This window comes from Rattus norvegicus, chromosome 11 (genome assembly GCF_036323735.1).
Source record: "Rattus norvegicus strain BN/NHsdMcwi chromosome 11, GRCr8, whole genome shotgun sequence".
Taxonomy (NCBI): domain Eukaryota; kingdom Metazoa; phylum Chordata; class Mammalia; order Rodentia; family Muridae; genus Rattus; species Rattus norvegicus.
Genome location: NC_086029.1, coordinates 95,400,408 through 95,422,722, shown reverse-complemented (window position 1 = coordinate 95,422,722; position 22,315 = coordinate 95,400,408). Strand labels below are relative to the sequence as shown.

The 22,315-nt window shown below is 39.7% G+C and overlaps 1 protein-coding gene and 1 gene segment (V, D, J or C); both read right to left on the bottom strand.

Annotated features, from left to right (window-relative positions):
* Positions 1-2,942: 2,942 nt before the first annotated feature.
* On the bottom strand, positions 2,943-4,324 carry LOC120093046 (Ig lambda-1 chain C region-like). The segment is given in 2 exon segments: positions 2,943-3,394; positions 3,728-4,324. Coding segments are annotated over 2 exon segments (375 nt in total).
* Positions 4,325-6,423: 2,099 nt separating this feature from the next.
* The window catches only part of LOC134481033 (immunoglobulin lambda-1 light chain-like), a 357,250-nt gene continuing 341,358 nt past the window's right edge, over positions 6,424-22,315 (bottom strand). For all 11 annotated transcript variants that reach the window (XM_063270869.1, XM_063270870.1, XM_063270873.1 and 8 more), the window contains exons 3-4: positions 8,238-8,275; positions 6,424-6,874 (exon numbers count right to left, since the gene is read on the bottom strand). In XM_063270869.1, coding sequence (XP_063126939.1) covers positions 6,558-6,874; positions 8,238-8,275 — 355 coding nt within the window. In that variant the 3' untranslated portion in view covers positions 6,424-6,557. The remainder of the gene's footprint in view (positions 6,875-8,237; positions 8,276-22,315) is intronic.

Below are 22,315 nucleotides of genomic sequence, written 5' to 3'. Positions count from 1 at the left end.
AAAATTTCAGAGAATTAGGTACTCTCCTCTTCAATTCCAAAGTGCACACACACGCACACACACACACACACACACACACACACACACACACACACACACAAGTTGAACATCATGATACAGGCTTGTTATGTCAGGACTTAGTAGATGAATATGAAAGGATTTTGAGTGAGTTCATTATTAAGCTGTGACTGGATAGAGAAATCCTGTTTAGTGAGAAAGAAAAGAGGAAGAAAAACAAAAAGGTCAAATGAAGAGACTGGACTCAGAAAGAAGGAGCATTCAGAATATTAGCATCTGTGCATCTCTAGAAGGAGACTCTCATCCTGTTTTCAGAGAATGAAAGAGACCCATAAGTCTATTTCTCCACACAATGTCCTCCAATCACCTGCATCCTACCTACTAGTGATGTTTTGCCAAGTGGACATGTAGATAAGTTCTCTTTTCAAGATTATGCATTCATTATAGACTAGTACCAATCCCAGTCTTGGTCAAAATATCCACTCTGCCCATTACAAGTGGGTAATGTCAATGCCAGGTCAAACTTCTGAGAATAAGTGACTGCTGCCTGGTTGGCAGTACACAGTACCCACTCCCACAAACCCTCCACATTTGAAACTCAGGAAACACTGTGAGAAAGGAGGTAGAAGAGCTGTGGTAACTGGAGAATAGGGAAGCTGTTGTGGGGCCCTGTTTTATGAATACCACATGAAATCATGAAAACACAGAAGCTGAAATTTCCTGGAAAAATATATATTCAAATGACATATATGTGGTCAGGAAGGAAATTAGTTGGAAAGAATGAGGAGATAATTTGGAGTACTTTGGAGAGAGCAGACAAAGAAGACATTAGTAAAATCACAGTGTATGGAAGTATGGTGTTGCTATTTAAAAATAAATTAATACTAAATATCATATAAACAAAGTTATTCTGTAATAATTTTATTCGAAGAGCTGGAACTCTAGTAGTATGGGTTATATTCCTTGCAACCAGAGAGTTAATGATGAAGTTCAAGGCTATATAGCAAATGTTTACCTAAAAAAGAAATGGAGTTTTATTTTTTAATTTTAATTTTAATTTTTTCAGTGTTTTAAAGTTTTCATTGTTGCCCTTATTTATTCAGGTTCACTTCTAGGAATTATGTCTATAATTTTGGAGCTTTTGTTAATAAAATTGTTTTCCTGATTTCTTGCTAAGCATGTACACTATTGGTTAATTCAAGAGCTAGTAATTTTTAAGATAATTTTGTGTGCTCATATATGGCTGAAGTGTTTACATTTCCAGGTGTTTTGTTGTGGAGTCTTTAGCTGCTATGTACACAGAGGAATGCAAAGAGACTACACATGTTTGTTCAGGCAGGGCTAATAGCAATGTACAGCTTATGGGATTAGCATAGGCATAGATGAGACAATAAAGAAAATATGCTTCTTTCTGTACAAAATGGAGAATTATTTAGTCATAGAGAAGAAAAAATTATATTGTGTTCAGAAATATGGGAAAGGACACGGTAGATGTAGGTGTATATGATCAAAGTAATGTACTAAAATTCAAATATTTTTGTGAATCCCATAATTATACACAATGAATGTACCAATAAAAATAAAAGGTAACCAGCTACTACAAAAGTAATGTTTAGGAAAGTAGTTTAGCAATAGAATATTTGGTCTATCATGTACTTGGATTCATTAACTAACGCTGCAAATTACTTGTAATCATTGGTTGATGGAAACAGAATTTTGCTACACGTGCCTTTGTTCCTGAATGTTTAGCCTGTGTTCTCAGTAATTCAACATTACAAAAGCAGAGGACAGTGGTGCATACCTGTGATTCCTAGCACTTTGAAGTCAGAGACAGGTGGAATTCTGTGAATTTGAGGCCAGTTAGAGATACCTTGTCTTAGAAAATCAAAACTATATCATCATCATCAACAACAACAATGACAACAACATGTTACAGAAAGATGATTGAAAAGTATTCCTTCGGGCAGCATATGTGGGGGGAGGAGTTGGAGCTTATACTAAACCCTGTAGGGCTAATGAGACAATTTTCTGCCTTCGACTTTGACTCACATGAGCAAAAATCAGTTGCTATACAATGTTATGTCCCAAATGTCCTGTTCATGCAAATGCTAAGGTTTGAATTGGTGTAGCTGTGTTTCAGTACAGTTGCACTCCTTCTACTCACACCATTGTTTTGACAAAAATCCCCTACTCTTCAGGCTCTACCATTGGCCTGGTTCCTCAACAAGAAACATTTATGGATATGTGTCATGCGTCCACCTCCCAAGAACTGTGGAACAATGGTATTGAACAATGTCTGTATTTCAAAAGGGTTGACCTAGTTCATTTGTAGAGTTCTGTAGTAACCTCAGGATGCAGGTGCACATTGAACTATTATGTCTTGAGCCAGGGAAGGAAAGAAATATTGTGGGATGGGAATTCTAGGAACAGCCTCATTCTTTGTAACAAAGTTCTATTCCCATCAAGGCTGACCACTACCATACTTCAGCCTTCATGAATCCCCATACACTCTAGCCTGGTTTTGCTCATCTGGATAGATTATGATAAACTTCCAATTTCCTGCTATTGTTTATTTTTACTTGAATGATAGAAGCTGTGTCTCATATTGGATTGTCCTTGTTTCTAAATTACAATCCTAAGACAAGATGACTAGGCAGTAATAAATTTTTAGACATGGAATTAAAACCTGATTAGGCCTGTGAGATAATGAAATTCAGGAAGGCTATGACACTTGTACTGTACAATACTATGGTGTGATCAGAGGTCCAGAAGAAAGTTTAGAAAATTGTGTGCATGTGAAGTGGCACTCCCTGGGGTAATGATGCAGGTTATGACCCTGCGCAAACTCCAGGGAGCCAGGCCATTCCACACACTACTCCGAATTCCAGTTTCACATACACTAAAACAAATGAAGTGGAGGAGAATTAGAGGTTGTGAATAGACATTTTATTGTGCATTTTGAGAATAGGGAGAAGGGCTATGGTAGGCAAAAGCAGTATAGGTACACTTGGACATGTTTCTGATCCAAGTCTCTGTGGGTAAGATGAAAGTCAGATGACCTAGGAACACTCAGCACGGGACAAACTCTTCTCCACAGTGTTCTCTTCGTGAGTGACCTGGCAGCTGTAATTGCTATGAGTCTCCCATGCTTTTGCTGTCAAAAGCAGGTAGCTGGTAGCCATGTACTTGTTGTTCTGTTTGAAAGGCTGGGTAGTCTCCACACCCTGAGTGATAGGGGTACCATCTGCCTTCCAGACCACTGTCATAACACCAGGGTAGAAATCTGTCACCATACACACCAGTGTAGCCTTGTCAGTCTTGAGCTCTTCAGAGGAAGGTGGGAACAGGGTGACTGAGGGCGTAGCCTTGGGTTGGTCTGCAGGATAGAGAAAAAGGAAGATCAGAATCTTGATCTTTCAGTAGCAGTCCTGGCAGTAGTGTGTAAAGGGTCCTTGAGCTTAGACAGAAGAGGGTGTATGAATTTCTTCTATCTGCTCCCTATGTGCCTAGGAATTATAAATCTACACATTTGTGCACTGTTTCACCTGACACACCTGTACCATTGACCTTCACCACAGACACCTGACCCCCTTCTGTATCCTCCCTTCACTCTATGAGTATCTACAGTCTTCCTGACCCACCCTGAGGACAGTTCTGATGTAGGAACATTATTCTGAGCTTAAACTCTAACTCCTGAGTTTGTTCTCACCTGAGTTTATTCCTCCTGAGTACAGGCAGAGCATGTACTTGCTTGACCTTTGTCTCATCCTACAGAATGACGGAATATTCACATCTCTGGATGAGTTACATGATTTTCATGCATCAGGACCAGATGTATGTGAACTTAGTTGCTGTGTCTTCTAAGCAGTCTTTTAGAGAATCCTAGGAGCCCAGATTCCCAACAGATATCTCTCTTCTCTTGAATTTCTGTGGCCAGAGCTCCCTCCCCTTTTGACTCCTAATTAAATTTCCTGAGTCATAGCTTGGATGGTGCTCTGTTCGTGTCTTTCCATGAAGGCTCTGGGGTTCATTCTATCTCCCAGCTGTCCTAGGAACTTAATCTTGAGTTCCATTGCCCAGGTTATCTAGCCTTCCCAAGCCTCCATGCTGAATGACTGTGCTCTCTAAATTCAACAGCTGTGTCTCCCTCTATGCCCCTGGTTTTCCTTCTCCATGAGATGGCAATTAAATTTATTCCTCACAAAGTTTATCAGAAAAATAGACATTAAAAGGTGATAGCACAATGGAGTACTTATCAAAGTGCTACATATCCTAACATAATTATAGACAGACATTGATGTTTATCTGTTTCAGCCCCCATGTCTTTGAGATTAGACATGAAAGGCTACAGGGAGTAGTCTGAAATGAGACACAGAATCTAGAGAAGAAGGAGATTATTTACCTAGAGTTAGGGTTAGACATGAACTAGAATACAGAATTGGAAATTACCCAACAAAAACCACCTCAAATCTTGGAGACAACATTAACAGAGAAGGAAGGAGTCACTCCCCTAGGACAGTCAATCTGGTTCCTTTACCGAGTACCCAACACTGTGACATAGACTTATGCAAAAACCCTACATGCACCTTATTCTCCAGTTGCTTCTGAAAGGTATGCACCTCCTGATAATTCTAGAAATTATGACATCACGGAAAGATTCTTCTTCCCAGGATCTATATGTCCCCTTAGCCAGCCTTGCCAGAAATTCATCCATGGATTTTCCATACTCTGTATATAAGAAGCTCTTCACAGAATAAGAAGGAACAGAGAAGAGTCCCCAGTGAGGGCTTGAGGAAACCACCAGCTGTATAGAGTCTATGCAAAGTGTTGAGAGACCACTAACTCAATCTTTGCAGCTCATGCCTGGAAAAAGGCAAAGAGAAATGCCTGAGGCCCTTCAGGAGAGAGCAGATAGAGAACACACATAACCATCAGTATCAATGTACATCTCATCTTCCTACACTTTAGAATCATTCATTACCAATAAACACTGTAAGATGATGACATGTTTGTTGACTATGTTATGAAGAAATAGAAGTAATAACTTCTTTTGAGGTTTGAAATAATACCTAGGCATTCTTTTTTTTAAACTCTGAAGAATAATTTTAGCTAACAAGATGTGAGTTCTGGAATCAGCTTTCTTAACATATATAGGGAAGAATTTTCTGTTATAGTTAAAGTTATAGGTATACTCTAGTTATAATTATAAAGTTATAGATATAGTTAATTATAGTTGTAGTTGTGAATCAAAATCTGGGTAAAATGTTGTTAAGAGTCTGCTTGGTGGGGATATGGGGGTATTACTATTTCTGTGTTTCCTAATTTTTCTGATCAAACTTGTCAGTGAAAACTTGAAACAAGCCTATGAGTCTCTGAAAAATAAATGGGTATAGATGAGTGTTGGCTGTGTCCCCAGCATGGAACATTGCTGTGAGGGTACCCAGAATTTTTACTTCCATTTATTAGGGACAGATTATATCATGGCCTATCATCAGAAATGGAATGCAGGGCACAGATCCCAAATATTCCTCCTAGGAATATAGGTGTCTAAGATCCCAGTCTATGTTGTCAACTGTTGTTATGCCTCATTTTTGAAGAATATTTTCGATTTTGAAGACAATGCTATGGAACTGTATGATCCAGCAAAGAGTTATGAATGTACTCAGTGTCCATGTTGTGAGGTATAGAAGATGATGTCCTCAAACCCTGAATACTAAGTACATATTGACCTGGATAGAAGCAGGACCACAGGAGCTTGAATGTCAATTTCAAAGACTGTGGTTGGCATCACTGTAAAATGCACACTGGGGTGCCATACATGAGAGGACTTGGGTCAGTAAAATAGGTGTTTATTACATGTAAGTTTCCCCAAGCAGATGGCTTGAATTTAGCTCTCAGGTCACATTCAATCTACCTTGACCTCATCTGACATGACCTTGACTAATCTTGTCTTTGACTTTGAAACCACTTCTTATGCACAATTATTTGATATCCCTTTCTAGTCTCAAGTTGGGTGTATTTCTCACTAGACACAGTTATTATGCTTGAGTGTTTATCCTGTCTCATGTCTCAGTATAGATGACCATGAACACCAATGTTCTGAAGCATACAATGAAATTCTCTAAATTTATTGCAAGAACTCACACATTTGGGGACTTTCTATATAATTGTTTAACTCTGAAACACAATATCTTACCTGAGATGCATTCTAAATGGGTGTCCCTGCATGGCAAGGCCCAGAGAACAGCACAGAACAGGGGAAAGGTCACTGTTGGGGTGGTACCGTCAGCGTGTTTTAAATGTGAACTAATTTCTCACTGGGGACCATGATCCAACCTACCCACATTGTAGTTTCAAAGGTTGAAAATTAAATATATAATGAGAACAAATGAAGCAAAACAGTACTTTTGATCAGCTAATGACATTTTATTTAATATTCAGTGGGCAAGGGAGAAGGGATAAGGTAGCTAGTAGAGAGAAGAGACCCTGCTCTGGGTCTACAGCTGCAGGGTTCCCAGGCTAAGGAGAAACCTGGGCTCCTAGACACACTCTGCAGGAGACAGACTCTTTTCCACAGTGTTCCCTTCATGTGTAACTTGGCAGGTAAAACTGTTGCGAGATCTCCACTGTTCTGCTGTCAAACGTAAGAAGCTGCTGGCGATGTATTTGTTGCCCTGTTTGGTGGGATTTGCAGTGTCCACACCCTGGGAGATAGGTGCACCATTTGCCTTCCAGGCCACTTCCACATCACTCGGGTAGAAATCAGAAATCAGACACACCAGTGTGGCTTTGTTTCCCTGGAGCTCCTCAGTTGAAGGTGGAAATACTGTGAGTGTGGGAGTGGACTTGGGCTGACCTGTGTCAATAAAAGAAGGGGACTGATTCAGGAGACTATATAAAATATCAAAATTTCAGTAACTTCTCAAGTTTGGTCATGCTTTTACCTGGCATTTTGTTTTTTCTCAACTGCTCCATTGAGCCTGGTTGAGTACAGATAGCCTTCTCATTATCCTTTTTCAAAATAGTCTCCCAACTTACATATCCTTGACGCTTCCTTTCTGCCTCAATTCCACTGTCAGCAGGTATAACTGTGCTTTATCCACCCTATTGTTTATAATCTAACTTGGATTTGAACTGCATCTGATCACCTTCCCCAGGGCAGTTATTTCCCCTTTGTCCCTGTGGTGATCAGAGCTCTCTGGTAAACAGGGTACATTCCACCTTGCTTTGCAGACTGCATTTTGATTGAGGAAGTTCCTTCTTTGTCTCCAGCACCCCGGGGACACTGAGCTTATTATATGCAGCAAATTCTCTATATCAATCCACTCAGTTTTTCTAATTTGTAGTGGTTTCCATCCAGAAAAGATCTGAGGCTACTCTGGGACTGGTGCCCACAGTACATTTTGATCTGATCACAATACCCTTCAGTATATTCTAGAGGTTTCTTCCCCTAGGAGGTAGAGCATCGCAGCCACTTGCTCACTGCAGCAGCATTAGTATTGACTGACAGTCAATTAGTATTCTGAAACCCCAAGTTTGTCTCTCATTCCTGACCTCCTGCATATAACAGGCCATTTAAGGAAAACGAGAAGCTGGCAATGGAAACATGAAACAGCGAAACCCACGGTTATGGAGCTTTGTAGACAGAATCCCTGATTAACTCTAGAGATAATCCTGAGATGACCAGGACCACCAGATCTACTAGTCAGAGCTATCTATATGCTCATAGGACTTCAGCAGCCCAGTATAAGAACAGATATCTGAACACATTACAAGACTACTCTGTCACTATGATTCTGTGGATTCCAATTTAGATAATGTCAGTCTCTGGAAGTTGGACTAACACCTCTAGATGTAACTTTTGACAACCCAGAAAGACATTGTATGCGCCATGAAAATCCTAGTGCCCCCTTTTTAGACTTGGCCCAGGGTCCCAAATTATTAATCTTCTTGAGTACAAGAGTGGAGCTCTTAACTCTGGCTAGACCCTAACTGACGCCCCTGAGATCAGAATGTATCTATGAGAACCTATGGCCAGCTGATTCCACTCTTCTGGTTCTTCCTTCAAAATGGTCTACCTCCTCTACCCTGGAGAAATTTCAGGAATCAGTCCTTATGTCTGAGGAGAGCAGATGAGAAAAGGTTCCCAGAGAGAAAAAAAGACCTTTGCAAGAAAACAAGGACTGGGATGGATAGGAAGAAGCATTAAAGCCACTTACCTAGGACAGTGAGCTTGGTTCCACCACCGAAAACAGGGCACAGTGACTGAGACTCAACCCAAAACCTTTGGGTTCAGCACCTGGGCCTGTTTTCTGGCAGCTGGGCTGGATCAAATTACTAGTTAGCTATAATGGGTGGAGCTGTGACCTCACTTGAGGAGAGTGGGTGATAATCCTTTTACAGGCTTGTCTTCTTGTCAGGTAGGCACCCCATGGAGTTGATTTGACACAAAGTACTCCCTGCACAATATCTGATACTATCTGTGCTGACAGCTATACAGTAGATCCTAAACAAATGCAGAACAAGACATCATTTCAGTTGCCTTTGTTACATGACATAGAATCCTATGACTTTTGGACTCATTTTAGAGACTGAGAGATTTTTTTCCTCATAAACATTGCCCTATTTGATCGCCTTCTTTGGAACTAGGCATGGAGGACCATTCTTGCTTTATGAAAGTTCCATACAGAGAATTCGTTTTGAATTTTAACCCACAGAGTTATAACTCATTTGCACTTCATTCATATGTGTTTTCTCAGAATATAGTATCTGTTCACTATTTTATTTAACTATCTACACGTACATACACACACACACACATACATATCTTTATATATACATACACCTAACAATGGTCACAAGTCATTTGTCTCTTTGTTTTCCATGTTAGAATATGGTATACTACTCTGGCTTTCACCTTCATAGTTTCCTGAAACTTACAATGCAAAAGACAGAATCACCCTTCTCTCCATTTTGTAGTTCACTAGCACCCCATGTGACTCAAAAATATGTATTTTTCTCATTACTTTTATCTCCTTTGTGTCTGAAATGCCCACATTCTGACTATTTACTTTAGACTACTCATTCTGACTATTCTGACTGTTCATTCTAACTATATCTTTCCTTCCCTTTGGTCTGCAAATGGCTGTTCAAACTAATACTATCATCATGGTGGTTCTTTCCCTATCCTCTTCATGCTATTACTGTATTTGACTCACATTGTGCACTTTGAAAACACATAGCTACTCAGAATTCTGTGTACAACCTGTTATTTCTTTTTGGCTCCAGATTCAAGTGTATCATTTCTTCTAGAATGTTTGATAGGAACTTCAAAATCACGTATTATCAATCCCCAATAACTCCCTGAAAATTCATTCTCTACAATGTCTATTTTCAGCAATTTTTCTCTAATATAGAGCCAGGAGTCATCCCAGAACATTTTTTCACTCATTAAATCAGCATACTTTTCTTGAAACAGCCTGCTATTAAAATGCTCAAATAATAAAACTAACACCCAGCTCACACAAAGAGCTCATGGTAAGAATCAATAGGTTTTGTTGAAATTTGACTTTGTCTCCCAAGATAAATTTTAAATAAAGAACCCTTCATATGTATGTGTATATGCCTGTGAGTTTTTGTATGTGAGTTTAGTGCTCTTAGAGACCAGATGGCTGTCACATCTTCTGGACCTAGAATTATTAAACATTGTGAGATACCAAATATGGGTTCTTGGGACTAAACAAGGGTCTTCTGTGAAACAGAACACTCCTTTAAACACTGAGCAATCTCTTCAGCTCCCCATTATTATTAATTTACAGTGGAAGATTACTTATTGTATTGAGGCTACTAGTTGATTTTCCTCTCTCTTTCCTTGCTTTATTTAAATTTCATCAGCATGACAATTTACCATTGGTTAAAGACTTGTAGAGAAGGTATTTATTAATATATGAGTACCATAAACCAAAATCATGTTTCTTACTAAATAAAGCATTCTTCTTTTCATTTTAGATGGGAACTTCCTGAATCTGTAATTTTTAAAAAATTACAAACTACTTCCTATACAAGTCAAACATTTAAGTCAGAAATAAAGACAATCTGTCACCTATCCTTTCATCATTTACAATATTCCACTCTTCTAGACACTTGAATAGGCTTGGGGACGCAAATGTCTGGTAAAATACCAGCCAATCAATAAAGTTGCCTATAAGAATCAGTTGAGGAGTCATTGAATTAATAGGAGAACTAAGTGACTGAATGCAGGAGGCAGCCTACATAATCTTCAAGATTCTTCTGTGTATGAACAATCCATTTATGATTAAGTAAGCTTATAGACAGCACTATAGAAATAAATGACATAGAATGTAATACAGACATGATTTGATTGGTGAATAAACTACTTGGCTATTTAACATAAAGGCGATTTATCACAGGGCATTTTGTTCCTTGTTTAAAATGCTGGCTATTGGAAGGTCATTTGATTTCAAATTAAGCATAAACTGCATCAAATTGCAGTCATAACCACAAAAGTAGACTTCGTGAGGAACAGGATATAATTCTAAAGTGAAGTAATAAGAACAGAGGAGAATAGGCACGAGTAGTTTGATAAATAGCAATAAGTAATTATTTTCTTGCCAGATTCTGATGCAAACTCTAAAGCTAATATAACCAGAATAGGGTGGTATGGCACAACAAAAGAGCAAGACAGCCAAACAGAGAAGGTGATGCATCACTAGGTCAGCACTAACAAGTGCAACAGTTGATTTTCAATTTGGAAATTTAAGTATCACAGTGCCTACAACATACTTCAGATAAAGTTACAAATGTAAACAAAAAACACAAGGCATCCAAACAATGAAATAACACCAGAAAAGAGATTCACAACATCAAAATAGAAAGATTTTTCTTTACAGGTTTCAAATTACATAAATCATACAAAAGACACTTAAGTCAAACCAACAGATTAAAAAGTACCAGCTGCTTTGTACTTAAGCATAAAGTCAGAAAATATAGCAGAAATTATCTTGTCATAGAGATACTGAATAAAGTAAATATTCTTAGTAAAATTTTATACACTATAGCACATGTCTATAGTCCTAGTACTTTGGAAAGAGAAGTCAGGAGACAGGTTACAACTTTAACACCAGCTTGCACTATATGCATGTAAAGTTACTTATGTGTCTGTTTTCATGGCTGACTGTTTAACACTGAACTGTTTAGCACAGTTAGTGTGCTCTTCCCTGGGAAGAATCACTCTCCTGCTCCAAAATTTACTCAGTTACTTGTAGGTTTCTGGTTGTGTGTGTGTGTGTGTGTGTGTGTGTGTGTGTGTGTGTGGTGTGATCTTGCAATAAGACATCAGGTAGAAAAATAAATGTACATTGACCAACATGGCAGTGTCCACCTGATTGAAAAATATGGTAGTTGGAAAGAGGAAATATTTACATTTAACTTTTTACACTTTTGTGATTATGATATGTAGTTAACACATGTATATGTTAATCATGTATACTTATTTATACAATTGTGTATTGATTTTATTTAAAATTATTTTATGCCTAAAATTTAATGTATCTTCATATTAACATTTTTAAAAACAAAACCTCCAAAGTTAAAATCAAAATTAAGTAAAATCTCATCAACCAAATATACACCATTGAAGTCTTAGCAACAGGCTTTGAAAATACACCTGTATTAAGAAGGCGATTGTTACTCTAATTGTAATACTCATATCTATAAATTTAACTATAACATCCACATATAAGAGAAATAATGAAGGGTTCTTCCAAGGAGGTAGAAAGAAAATAGAGTGTTATAAAGTGATAAAAAGAAAACTAGAAAAGAAATGTTAAATGAAGGGTATGAGAAGTCCTTGTAGAGGAAGGAATATGGAAAGGAAGCATTAACATTAAAGACTTTAAAAATTCATGTGGAGAACTACTATTAAAGAAATTTCATTGAATTATACATAGATGAAATGAATTGAAACAGAGTTACCATATAATGTGGTAGACTGTGCTCCAACTAGATGTCTAGACATATAATGCCAGAGAATTATTGGCCAAATAATTCCTGTAGACTCACAACCACTACCTACCCTACAAACATCACAAGCCATTGTGAAGGCGACTGGTTCCTCTCCACAAAATGATGGTGAACTCCTATTACTGAAGACAATGCTGTCTTACATTTTGGAATACAGTGCCTAACTAGAAATTTTACCTCTTCTTATTAGCATTCATTAAGCTAAAAGGTGCTTTGCATGGTACCACAGGAGCACTAGAGTGTAGTTAATATCACTTAACTACAAACTCTATGGCCTACAATTGTAACCCTCCTGCATGACAGTGGCACAAATGTTATGGGAGATAATCAACTATTCTGGATAGACTGGGGACCCAGTTCATAGGATGGACCCCATATCTGACACTACTGAAATGGACAAGATCTGAGATCACATAGGGGAAACTAGGGGAAAATATATTACTATTATTTTGCTAAAGGAACAACATTAAAATGATTCCTAATGGCATATGTCTATACTCATAGGTCTTTTCATTAAACCCTTTGCCTCAAGGTTTAAGGAATTATGGAGAAGAGTTAACAAACATTGCTAGAACTGGAAGTGCTGGGTGACTCTAAGGAAACATCATTCATATACAATAGGACTGATGTACGTATGAGCTCACAGAGACTGGGACAGCATGCAGAAGACCTGCACAAGTATAGATAAAATTTACACAAAGTCACACCTTCAGCTAAGAAGATGTCTGCGACTGATAATCACAGACAAATGGAAAATCATTTTTCTCCAAGGGATTGACGACTAGCATATCAGCCACACTCCAGGGAAAGCCCCATACAGATTAGTTGGCCAACAGAAAATGAGCTTCATGCTTTTTGGTAAGCTTTCTCTGGTTTGTTTTCATACTATTGTGTTAGTGGTTTATTTGTTTGCTTTGAATTTTGTGTTTCCTTTTCTTAGAGAGAAAATAACATGAAATTGGGTGGTTGGGAGGTAGAGAGGATACTTGGGTTAGGGGAAAGAATATGATCAAATATATTTAAATAATAGGAAGCATTCAGTATGTTACTATTTTAATTTTAAACAGATTTTCTTATATTTCTAGAAATGTTTCTGAAAATGTAATTATAATAAACCACTGCTTCTATATTTTAATAGTAAAAATAACCTTAATTGTGTATTAACACTATGCCACATGTTGCAGGGGAGTAATACTGGGAAGACGTCCACTAGATTGCTCATGATGGATGTACCATCCATCATACTGTGGCATTTATATCTTTCGATATTTTTCGGTTACTATTAATAATTTGAGCTCATGCTTCCTATATATAAACATTTGGTTACAGGTGTCACTATGTTCCCTACTTACAAAAATTCATATAGTGAAATTATGCCATGAAGATAAACAACATTACTTTCATACCTCACTGCTGTGGCGGAAATTGTTGTGAATTTAAAATGCTATCAATAGACCTTGAGAGTGCTAACTCCTTCCACCAAAGTGCTGGTGATTCTTAGTTTAATTACTTTAATACTCATTCCTCAGGGTTTTTTTCTTGGGGTTTCTAAGTGTACCTGGGCCCCCTCCATTTCTCCAGACACAGGTTGTGCTCTACAAACAGTATCTCCCCACTGCTTCTTTGGGCTCTGCTTCCATCCGCAAACGTGACCGTACAGTTTTGTATTGGAGCCAAATTTTCAAAATACAATTCAACTTTGATGGTCCCTACATAAATCCTTCTGATTCTTTTCCTACACCGCAAAGCAAAAGCTAGACCATTAGAGACGTTGTTTCCCTAGCTCTCTAAACAGCTCACTTGCTTTCCTAGTCTCTCTATTGAATCATTGCTGTTTTTTGAGGGGTGTTCCTGACACCACACAGGACTCAAAATCTGTGATGCTATCATTATTTCCACCTTTGTTGTTCCTTAAGTGAGCGATGGTTTTTACTTCACAACCGAATAGGCTGCTTTGTTCAGATACACTTCCTCTGCATTACAAGGCCTTGAACTCTATAACTGTTTATGAATACCTTAGTGAGTGAAAGTCTTGTGCTTGTGGAAAGACCAAGCCAAGTATCATTTTCTTCTCAATAAACTTCCTGTCTTTCCCAACACTTTCCAGAAAGTGTTGATAATGTAACTACATGTTAGAGTACATGTATGTTGTATGCCCATGGTATGGGCTCCACATCAGTCACCTCTCTCACCAAAGGGACAGCATATTGAAATGACATTATTTTGCAGTTCTCAGATGTTGAATTCCTTGGAGTAATGGGAATGACCAAAGAAACAATGACAGTTTAGGGTCCTATAGCCCTTGGGATGTGGGCAACATGAAGCCACGTGAAGGGAAGTTGGTTTTGCATCACTGTCTGGAGCCCATAGCCTGACAGAATCTCTAGCTAGCTAATGAAATGATATTTCATAGCTCAAAGCAAATAGGTGAAAGGGTATGGACAAAAGAAAGATAGAAGGGGGAGAGAGAGAGAGAGAGAGAGAGAGAGAGAGAGAGAGAGAGAGAGAGAGAGAGAGGGAGAGAGAGAGAGAGAAGACAGGAAAGAGGAAGAGAAGAAGGGGGTGGAGAGGATGAGAAGGAGAGGGCAGGGGAGGAAGGAAGAAAAACAGTCATGCCCTGTGCAGCAGTGGCATTATCCTTCTGCTGTGCACCTTTCTTTCTGATACCTGGTTCATTTTGCTCAAATGTCTCAGGTGAATGAAGGTACTATCCTTGGCTAATGAGACCCAGAATATAAGATTAATAATATTACAACATGATAGTAAAAACTAAAACCATTGCAAACATATTGAAAATGCAAACAAAATGCAAACACTATAAGCCAGAGTCTACCCAGATGTACCTCCCAGACTGGCTTTTTTTTGCCTCTCTAACGTTTGCCAGATTACTTTTTCTACAGAGCCCATTGCCTACAATTCAGTGGTGCATACCTGTTCTTCAAGCTCTGCAGACTGAGGAATTGCTTCCTGCCCATGGTCCTAGGCTTGCATCGTGCTCCAAGACGCTGTCATCTGGCACAGCAGACCCTAGTTGTCATGGGTACCCTCAGCAACAGAAATAGAAAGTATTTCTTACATTTGGTCTAGTGCTTTTGGAGCCTCATTTCTTACTGGGCTTATGTGCTTCATCTGACCTCTGGCCTAACCAGTGGGCAAGATTTCTGGAGGAATTTCCTCTGGCTTGTTAGTGACTGCAACCTCAGCATACAGAAGTCTATGTGGCACATGGTCCCACACTATGCCTACCACTTCAGGCCCTGTGGTTATTATTCTCTGGAGGTCTATCCCAGGGGGCAGGTTTTACAACTGTCCTATTGTGGTTGGGATTCAGATCTGAACTCACTACCCAAGGTGGTGGCCAGATTGGTCTTGTCCCTAGGGACTGGTGTAGTACAAATAGATGAGCACAGTTTTTAAGTTCCCCAAGGAATAACCGAGCTCTGAAACCTCTTCCAAGTGTCCAGAGGTTCTCATGTGTTCACTCAAGTGGTTAGGAAGACAAGAGTTACCGAAAGCATGAGTTCAGGGTCCTTGTGTGTATGTGTGTAGGACATGGCTTTCCAGCTCAGTCTTTACGATGGGTCATGCGTTCTGCACTTAGGTCGAATAAAATCAACTGTTCCTTGGATAGAATGACTCAGCCTGCTCAGTTCCCATCTAGCCCTTTCCTGAGTCATTCAAGCATCTAGCAGGTTGTGACTCTATATGGCTCACAGAAGATGTAGTGGTGAGATCATGTTGGATTTATGAAGCCTGTTCTTTAATTTTCCCCTGTGAAATGGATGGTGTTCTACACCAGGATAGTTGTGACAATAAACAGCATCTGGTGTCTGCTGGCTCTGTGCTGTTGTCTAGTTAATGGTGTTCCCTTGTTGGCTTTTCTCCTACTTCCAGTTTCTGAGGAAAGAGTCAGGAATTCTCTCATGAATGTTCCCATTCTGTTAGCATCAACAGGAATTCAAGGAAGATAAAGCAGAATATATTCTTTCTCTAGGAGTTGGGGTACAAACTGAGCTAGAATCCAAGAAGGAGAAGGTTTCCAAATCTCCTACCATCTAGGAGTTTGTTTCAAGCTCCTCAGTGAACTAAGAATTTGGATCTCATAGGCATTGCTGGCAGAGGAGGAGGTGGGCATGTGGTTTTGTTTGGATTCTCATTTGAATCCCTGGAATACAATACACAGTACAGTGGAAATTGTGACACTTTCATACTGACTGTGTGGCTTAGTCTGTACACCTGGACTAATATTACCTACTCTTCCTAATATGCCAATTAATAAACTTGTAAGATTCTCTAAATTTTGATGCCACAGAATTAAGAGTTGGCTGAAGTAGGATTGTCTGATAATGCCACTTTTCTTTTATTCTAAATGGTGTAACAGTCCTTGGTGCATGGGAAAACATACTGTTTGGTAGATACTTCAGTTAAAAGTAGTTAAATCTGAAGTAATGTGTTTGAGCCTTCTGTTTCATTATTTTTGCTTTTCTCTTTTGGTCTCCCCATGCCTTTCTTTTCAGATGCTTCCAATTCCTACATCTAGAGAGAATAGTTTATATTGTTCCACTCCCATAACACCAGTGAGGATCTGCTCTCTTGCTTTCCAAGTGCTTTTTCTACTTCTAATTTCTTTTCTAGTACTGGAGTTTGAAGATAAGCCTTCAAGAATAAGTGCAAATCTACTGAGCTATCTCACAAGCTTTCACATAGACTTTTTTTTTATAACACTGGCTTCAGGTATACCTATTAATGGAATGTGTGTGATAGGTTGGTGCTTGTCTACAATTTACAACAACCAGACCAATGATTTTGGCAAATCTACCAACATTTGCTATTCTTTTTCATGTTGGGAAGACTCCAAATCCTCTGTATAAAGCCAGGAACACGGTACGTGCATATGCACTAGTCTACTGAGAGACTGGTGGTTGAACATCATCTAAGTCCAGGAGTGCAAAGCCAGTGGAGATTGGTACCATAGGGACATTCCATCTCCGAAGAATGAAAAAGTGTGCTGCTCAGATGGCATGGCAGTTGAGAGTGTATACTGCTATTGTGAAAGTTCTGGGTTTCTTACAGGAGATGGCTCAAAAATCACCTATAACTCCAGTCTAGGTCATCTGACACTTTAAAGCCCCACAAGCAACTGCAATACCATGGTGAACACACATACACTCAAATTTACATACAAACATATTAAACATACCTGCTCGAGTTCAGAGCTGCATTTCCCTGGGATCTTTGATATGCTTCTGGTTTTGATATTTTGTTCCAACAGTTTTAGCAAGCACAACTCAGGAGATGTAAACTATGTTGAAAATATGGGGTATCCAATGATGGCAGCGCAGATCTAGTTCTCTTCCCATGGTCTTGTGGAAGTTGTACTAAAATGCTGGTACATTTATTCTTGAAATTGATAAGCTGTTCTTGGTCCCTGACCCGAATGTCCATATCTCTGCCTGTATCTCCATAACTGATGCAGCTTGCTAGAACAGTAGAGAACGGTCTTTCACAGCCTCCCATAATGATAGTAATATTGGGGAAAAGAAAATATGAATTTAAGGACAATGACTGGGGGTTAATGGGCCATTAATCCAGATCAGCTTATCTAAATCTTCAGGCTATATAGTTTTACTGTACAAAAGTGCTTAGGCAACTTCTGATGGCCAGACCTGGTGTTAAAGGTTAGGTTACACAAATAAACCCCTTACACGCTGACTTTCTAAATTAATATGCTTCTAATCAGTTATGGGATGTGGGCACCACCATTGGTTTGAAGATGTCCTAAAAGGCCTCTGATCTAATCTAGTTTCTCTCTATTATGTCTCAAACCTTGTCTTGCCTCTGACATTGGATTCCTCTGGTCCTTGGTATAGTAGGCAAGGTTTACCTTGGTGAAATGGTAGGACTGAAGGTGCCCTAGCATCTCCATGTGGATATGACTGTTTCGTGGTTCAGGGCCCAAACTATGAAGTCTCTGCATAGATAGTCCATTGTCTCAGGAAAAATGGGACTGTTCATAAATGTAGGAACATTAGCTGCTCTCCTCCAAGGCTCTGCATCTTTAGTGTTTTCTGGGTATGCATTTTCACCAGACCCCAAACCATATCCTCAGAGTGTAGCCACAATTGTATGTTCATATCTGGAAGGATACTGAGGATTCCCACATCATGTATTTTAAGGTTTGTCTGCCCCAGACTGTGCTCCTCTAGACTGATGGGCTGAGGGCTGGGTCAAGTCAGATTTGTGCAGATAGGTACAATAGAGCTGACCCTGTGTTCAAGACCTTTGCCACCTAGATATTTTTACTTCCAGGTTAGATGAGCCTCCTGCCAAGAATCCTCTTATCAACTTTAGTGTGAGACAGGCATCTCCGGGTTCCTGATAAACAGCTCCTAACTACTCTCCACCACAATTCTTTTTTTTTCTTACTTTTTTTTTACACTTGATCTTAGCCAAAAGGCTGAGAAGCGATACTTTTTTTTTTTAATTAACTTGAGTATTTCTTTTTTTTATTTTTTTTTAACTTGAGTATTTCTTATTTACATTTCGAGTGTTATTCCCTTTCCCGGTTTCCGGGCCAACATCCCCCTAGTACCTCCCCCTCCCCTTCTTTTTTTATTTTTAATATTTATTTATTTATTTATTTATTTATTTATTTATTTATTTATTTATTTATTTATTTTTATTAACTTGAGTATTTCTTATATACATTTCGAGTGTTATTCCCTTTCCCGGTTTCCGGGCAAACATCCCCCTCCCCCCTCCCCTTCCTTATGGGTGTTCCTCTCCGAACCCTCCACCCCTTGTCGCCCTCCCCCCAACAATCTAGTTCACGGGGGGTTCAGTCTTGGCAGGACCCAGGGCTTCCCCTTCCACTGGTGCTCTTACTAGGATATTCATTGCTACCTATGGGGTCAGAGTCCAGGGTCAGTCCATGTATAGTCTTTGGGTAGTGGCTTAGTCCCTGGAAGCTCTGGTTGCTTGGCATTGTTGTACATATGGGGTCTCAAGCCCCTTCAAGCTCTTCCAGTTCTTTCTCTGATTCCTTCAACGGGGGTCCTATTCTCAGTTCAGTGGTTTGCTGCTGGCATTCGCCTCTGTATTTGTTGTATTCTTGCTGTGTCTCTCAGGAGAGATCTACATGCGGTTCCTGTCTGCCTGCACTTCTTTGCTTCATCCATCTTGTCTAATTGGGTGGCTGTATATGTATGGGCCACATGTGGGGCAGGCTCTGAATGGGTGTTCCTTCTGTCTCTGTTTTAATCTTTGCCTCTCTATTCCCTGCCAAGGGTATTCTTGTTCCCCTTTTAAAGAAGGAGTGAAGCATTCACATTTTGATCGTCCGTCTTGAGTTTCATGTGTTCTAGGCATCTAGGGTAATTCAAGCATTTGGGCTAATAGCCACTTTTCAATGAGTGCATACCATGTGCGTTTTTCTGTGATTGGGTTACCTCACTCAGGATGATATTTTCCAGTCCCAACCATTTGCCTACGAATTTCATAAAGTCATTGTTTTTGATAGCTGAGTAATATTCCATTGTATAGATGTACCACATTTTCTGTATCCATTCCTCTGTTGAAGGGCATTTGGGTTCTTTCCAGCTTCTGGCTATTATAAATAAGGCTGCGATAAACATAGTGGAGCACGTGTCTTTTTTATATGTTGGGGCATCTTTTGGGTATATGCCCAAGAGAGGTATAGCTGGATCCTCAGGCAGCTCAATGTCCAATTTTCTGAGGAACCTCCAGACTGATTTCCAGAATGGTTGTACCAGTCTGCAATCCCACCAACAATGGAGGAGTATTCCTCTGTCTCCACATCCTCGCCAGCATCTGCTGTCACCTGAGTTTTTGGTCTTAGCCATTCTCACTGGTGTGAGGTGAAATCTCAGGGTTGTTTTGATTTGCATTTCCCTTATGACTAAAGATGTTGAACATTTCTTTAGGTGTTTCTCGGCCATTCGGCATTCCTCAGCTGTGAATTCTTTGTTTTGCTCTGAACTCCATTTTTTTTTTATTAACTTGAGTATTTCTTATATACATTTCGAGTGTTATTCCCTTTCCCGGTTTCCGGGCAAACATCCCGCTCCCCCCTCCCCTTCCTTATGGGTGTTCCCCTCCCAACCCTCCCCGCATTGCCGCCCTCCCCCCATAGACTAGTTCACTGGGGGTTCAGTCTTAGCAGGACCCAGGGCTTCCCCTTCCACTGGTGCTCTTACTAGGATATTCATTGCTACCTATGGGGTCAGAGTCCAGGGTCAGTCCATGTATAGTCTTTAGGTAGTGGCTTAGTCCCTGGAAGCTCTGGTTGCTTGGCAATGTTGTACTTTTGGGGTCTCGAGCCCCTTCAAGCTCTTCCAGTTCTTTCTCTGATTCCTTCAACAGGGGACCTATTCTCAGTTCAGTGGTTTGCTGCTGGCATTCGCCTCTGTATTTGCTGTATTCTGGCTGTGTCTCTCAGGAGCGATCTACATCCGGCTCCTGTCGGTCTGCACTTCTTTGCTTCATCCATCTTGTCTAATTGGGGGGCTGTATATGTATGGGCCACATGTGGGGCAGGCTCTGAATGGGTGTTCCTTCAGTCTCTGTTTTAATCTTTGCCTCTCCCTTCCCTGCCAAGGGTATTCTTTTTCCTCATTTAAAGAAGGAGTGAAGCATTCACATTTTGATCATCCGTCTTGAGTTTCGTTTGTTCTAGGGATCTAGGGTAATTCAAGCATTTGGGCTAATAGCCACTTATCAATGAGTGCATACCATGTATGTCTTTCTGTGATTGGGTTAGCTCACTCAGGATGATATTTTCCAGTTCCAACCATTTGCCTACGAATTTCATAAACTCGTTGTTTTTGATAGCTGAGTAATATTCCATTGTGTAGATGTACCACATTTTCTGTATCCATTCCTCTGTTGAAGGGCATCTGGGTTCTTTCCAGCTTCTGGCTATTATAAATAAGGCTGCGATGAACATAGTGGAGCACGTGTCTCTTTTATATGTTGAGGCATCTTTTGGGTATATGCCCAAGAGAGGTATAGCTGGATCATCAGGCAGTTCAATGTCCAATTTTCTGAGGAACCTCCAGACTGATTTCCAGAATGGTTTTACCAGTCTGCAATCCCACCAACAATGGAGGAGTGTTCCTCTTTCTCCACATCCTCGCCAGCATCTGCTGTCACCTGAGTTTTTGATCTGAGCCATTCTCACTGGTGTGAGGTGAAATCTCAGGGTTGTTTTGATTTGCATTTCCCTTATGACTAAAGATGTTGAACATTTCTTTAGGTGTTTCTCAGCCATTCGGCATTCCTCAGCTGTGAATTCTTTGTTTAGCTCTGAACTCCATTTTTTAATAGGGTTATTTGTTTCCCTGCGGTCTAACTTCTTGAGTTCTTTGTATATTTTGGATATAAGGCCTCTATCTGTTGTAGGATTGGTAAAGATCTTTTCCCAATCTGTTGGTTGCCGTTTTGTCCTAACCACAGTGTCCTTTGCCTTATAGAAGTTTTGCAGTTTTATGAGATCCCATTTGTCGATTCTTGATCTTAGAGCATAAGCCATTGGTATTTTGTTCAGGAAATTTTTTCCAGTGCCCATGTGTTCCAGATGCTTCCCTAGTTTTTCTTCTCTTAGTTTGAGTGTATCTGGTTTGATGTGGAGGTCCTTGATCCACTTGGACTTAAGCTTCGTACAGGGTGATAAGCATGGATCAATCTGCATTCTTCTACATGTTGACCTCCAGTTGAACCAGCACCATTTGCTGAAAATGCTATCTTTTTTCCATTTGATGGTTTTGGCTCCTTTGTCAAAAATCAAGTGCCCATAGGTGTGTGGGTTCATTTCTGGGTCTTCAATTCTGTTCCATTGGTCTATCTGTCTGTCTCTGTATGAATACCACGCAGTTTTTATCACTATTGCTCTGTAATACTGCTTGAGTTCAGGGATAGTGATTACCCCTGAAGTCCTTTTATTGTTGAGGATAGTTTTAGCTATCCTGGGTTTTTTGTTATTCCAGATGAATTTGCAAATTGTTCTGTCTAACTCTTTGAAGAATTGGATTGGTATTTTGATGGGGATTGCATTGAATCTGTAGATCGCTTTTGGTAAAATGGCCATTTTTACTATATTAATCCTGCCAATCCATGGGCATGGGAGATCTTTCCATCTTCTGAGGTCTTCTTCAATTTCTTTCTTCAGTGTCTTGAAGTCCTTATTGTACAAATCTTTTACTTGCTTGGTTAAAGTCACACCGAGGTAGTTTATATT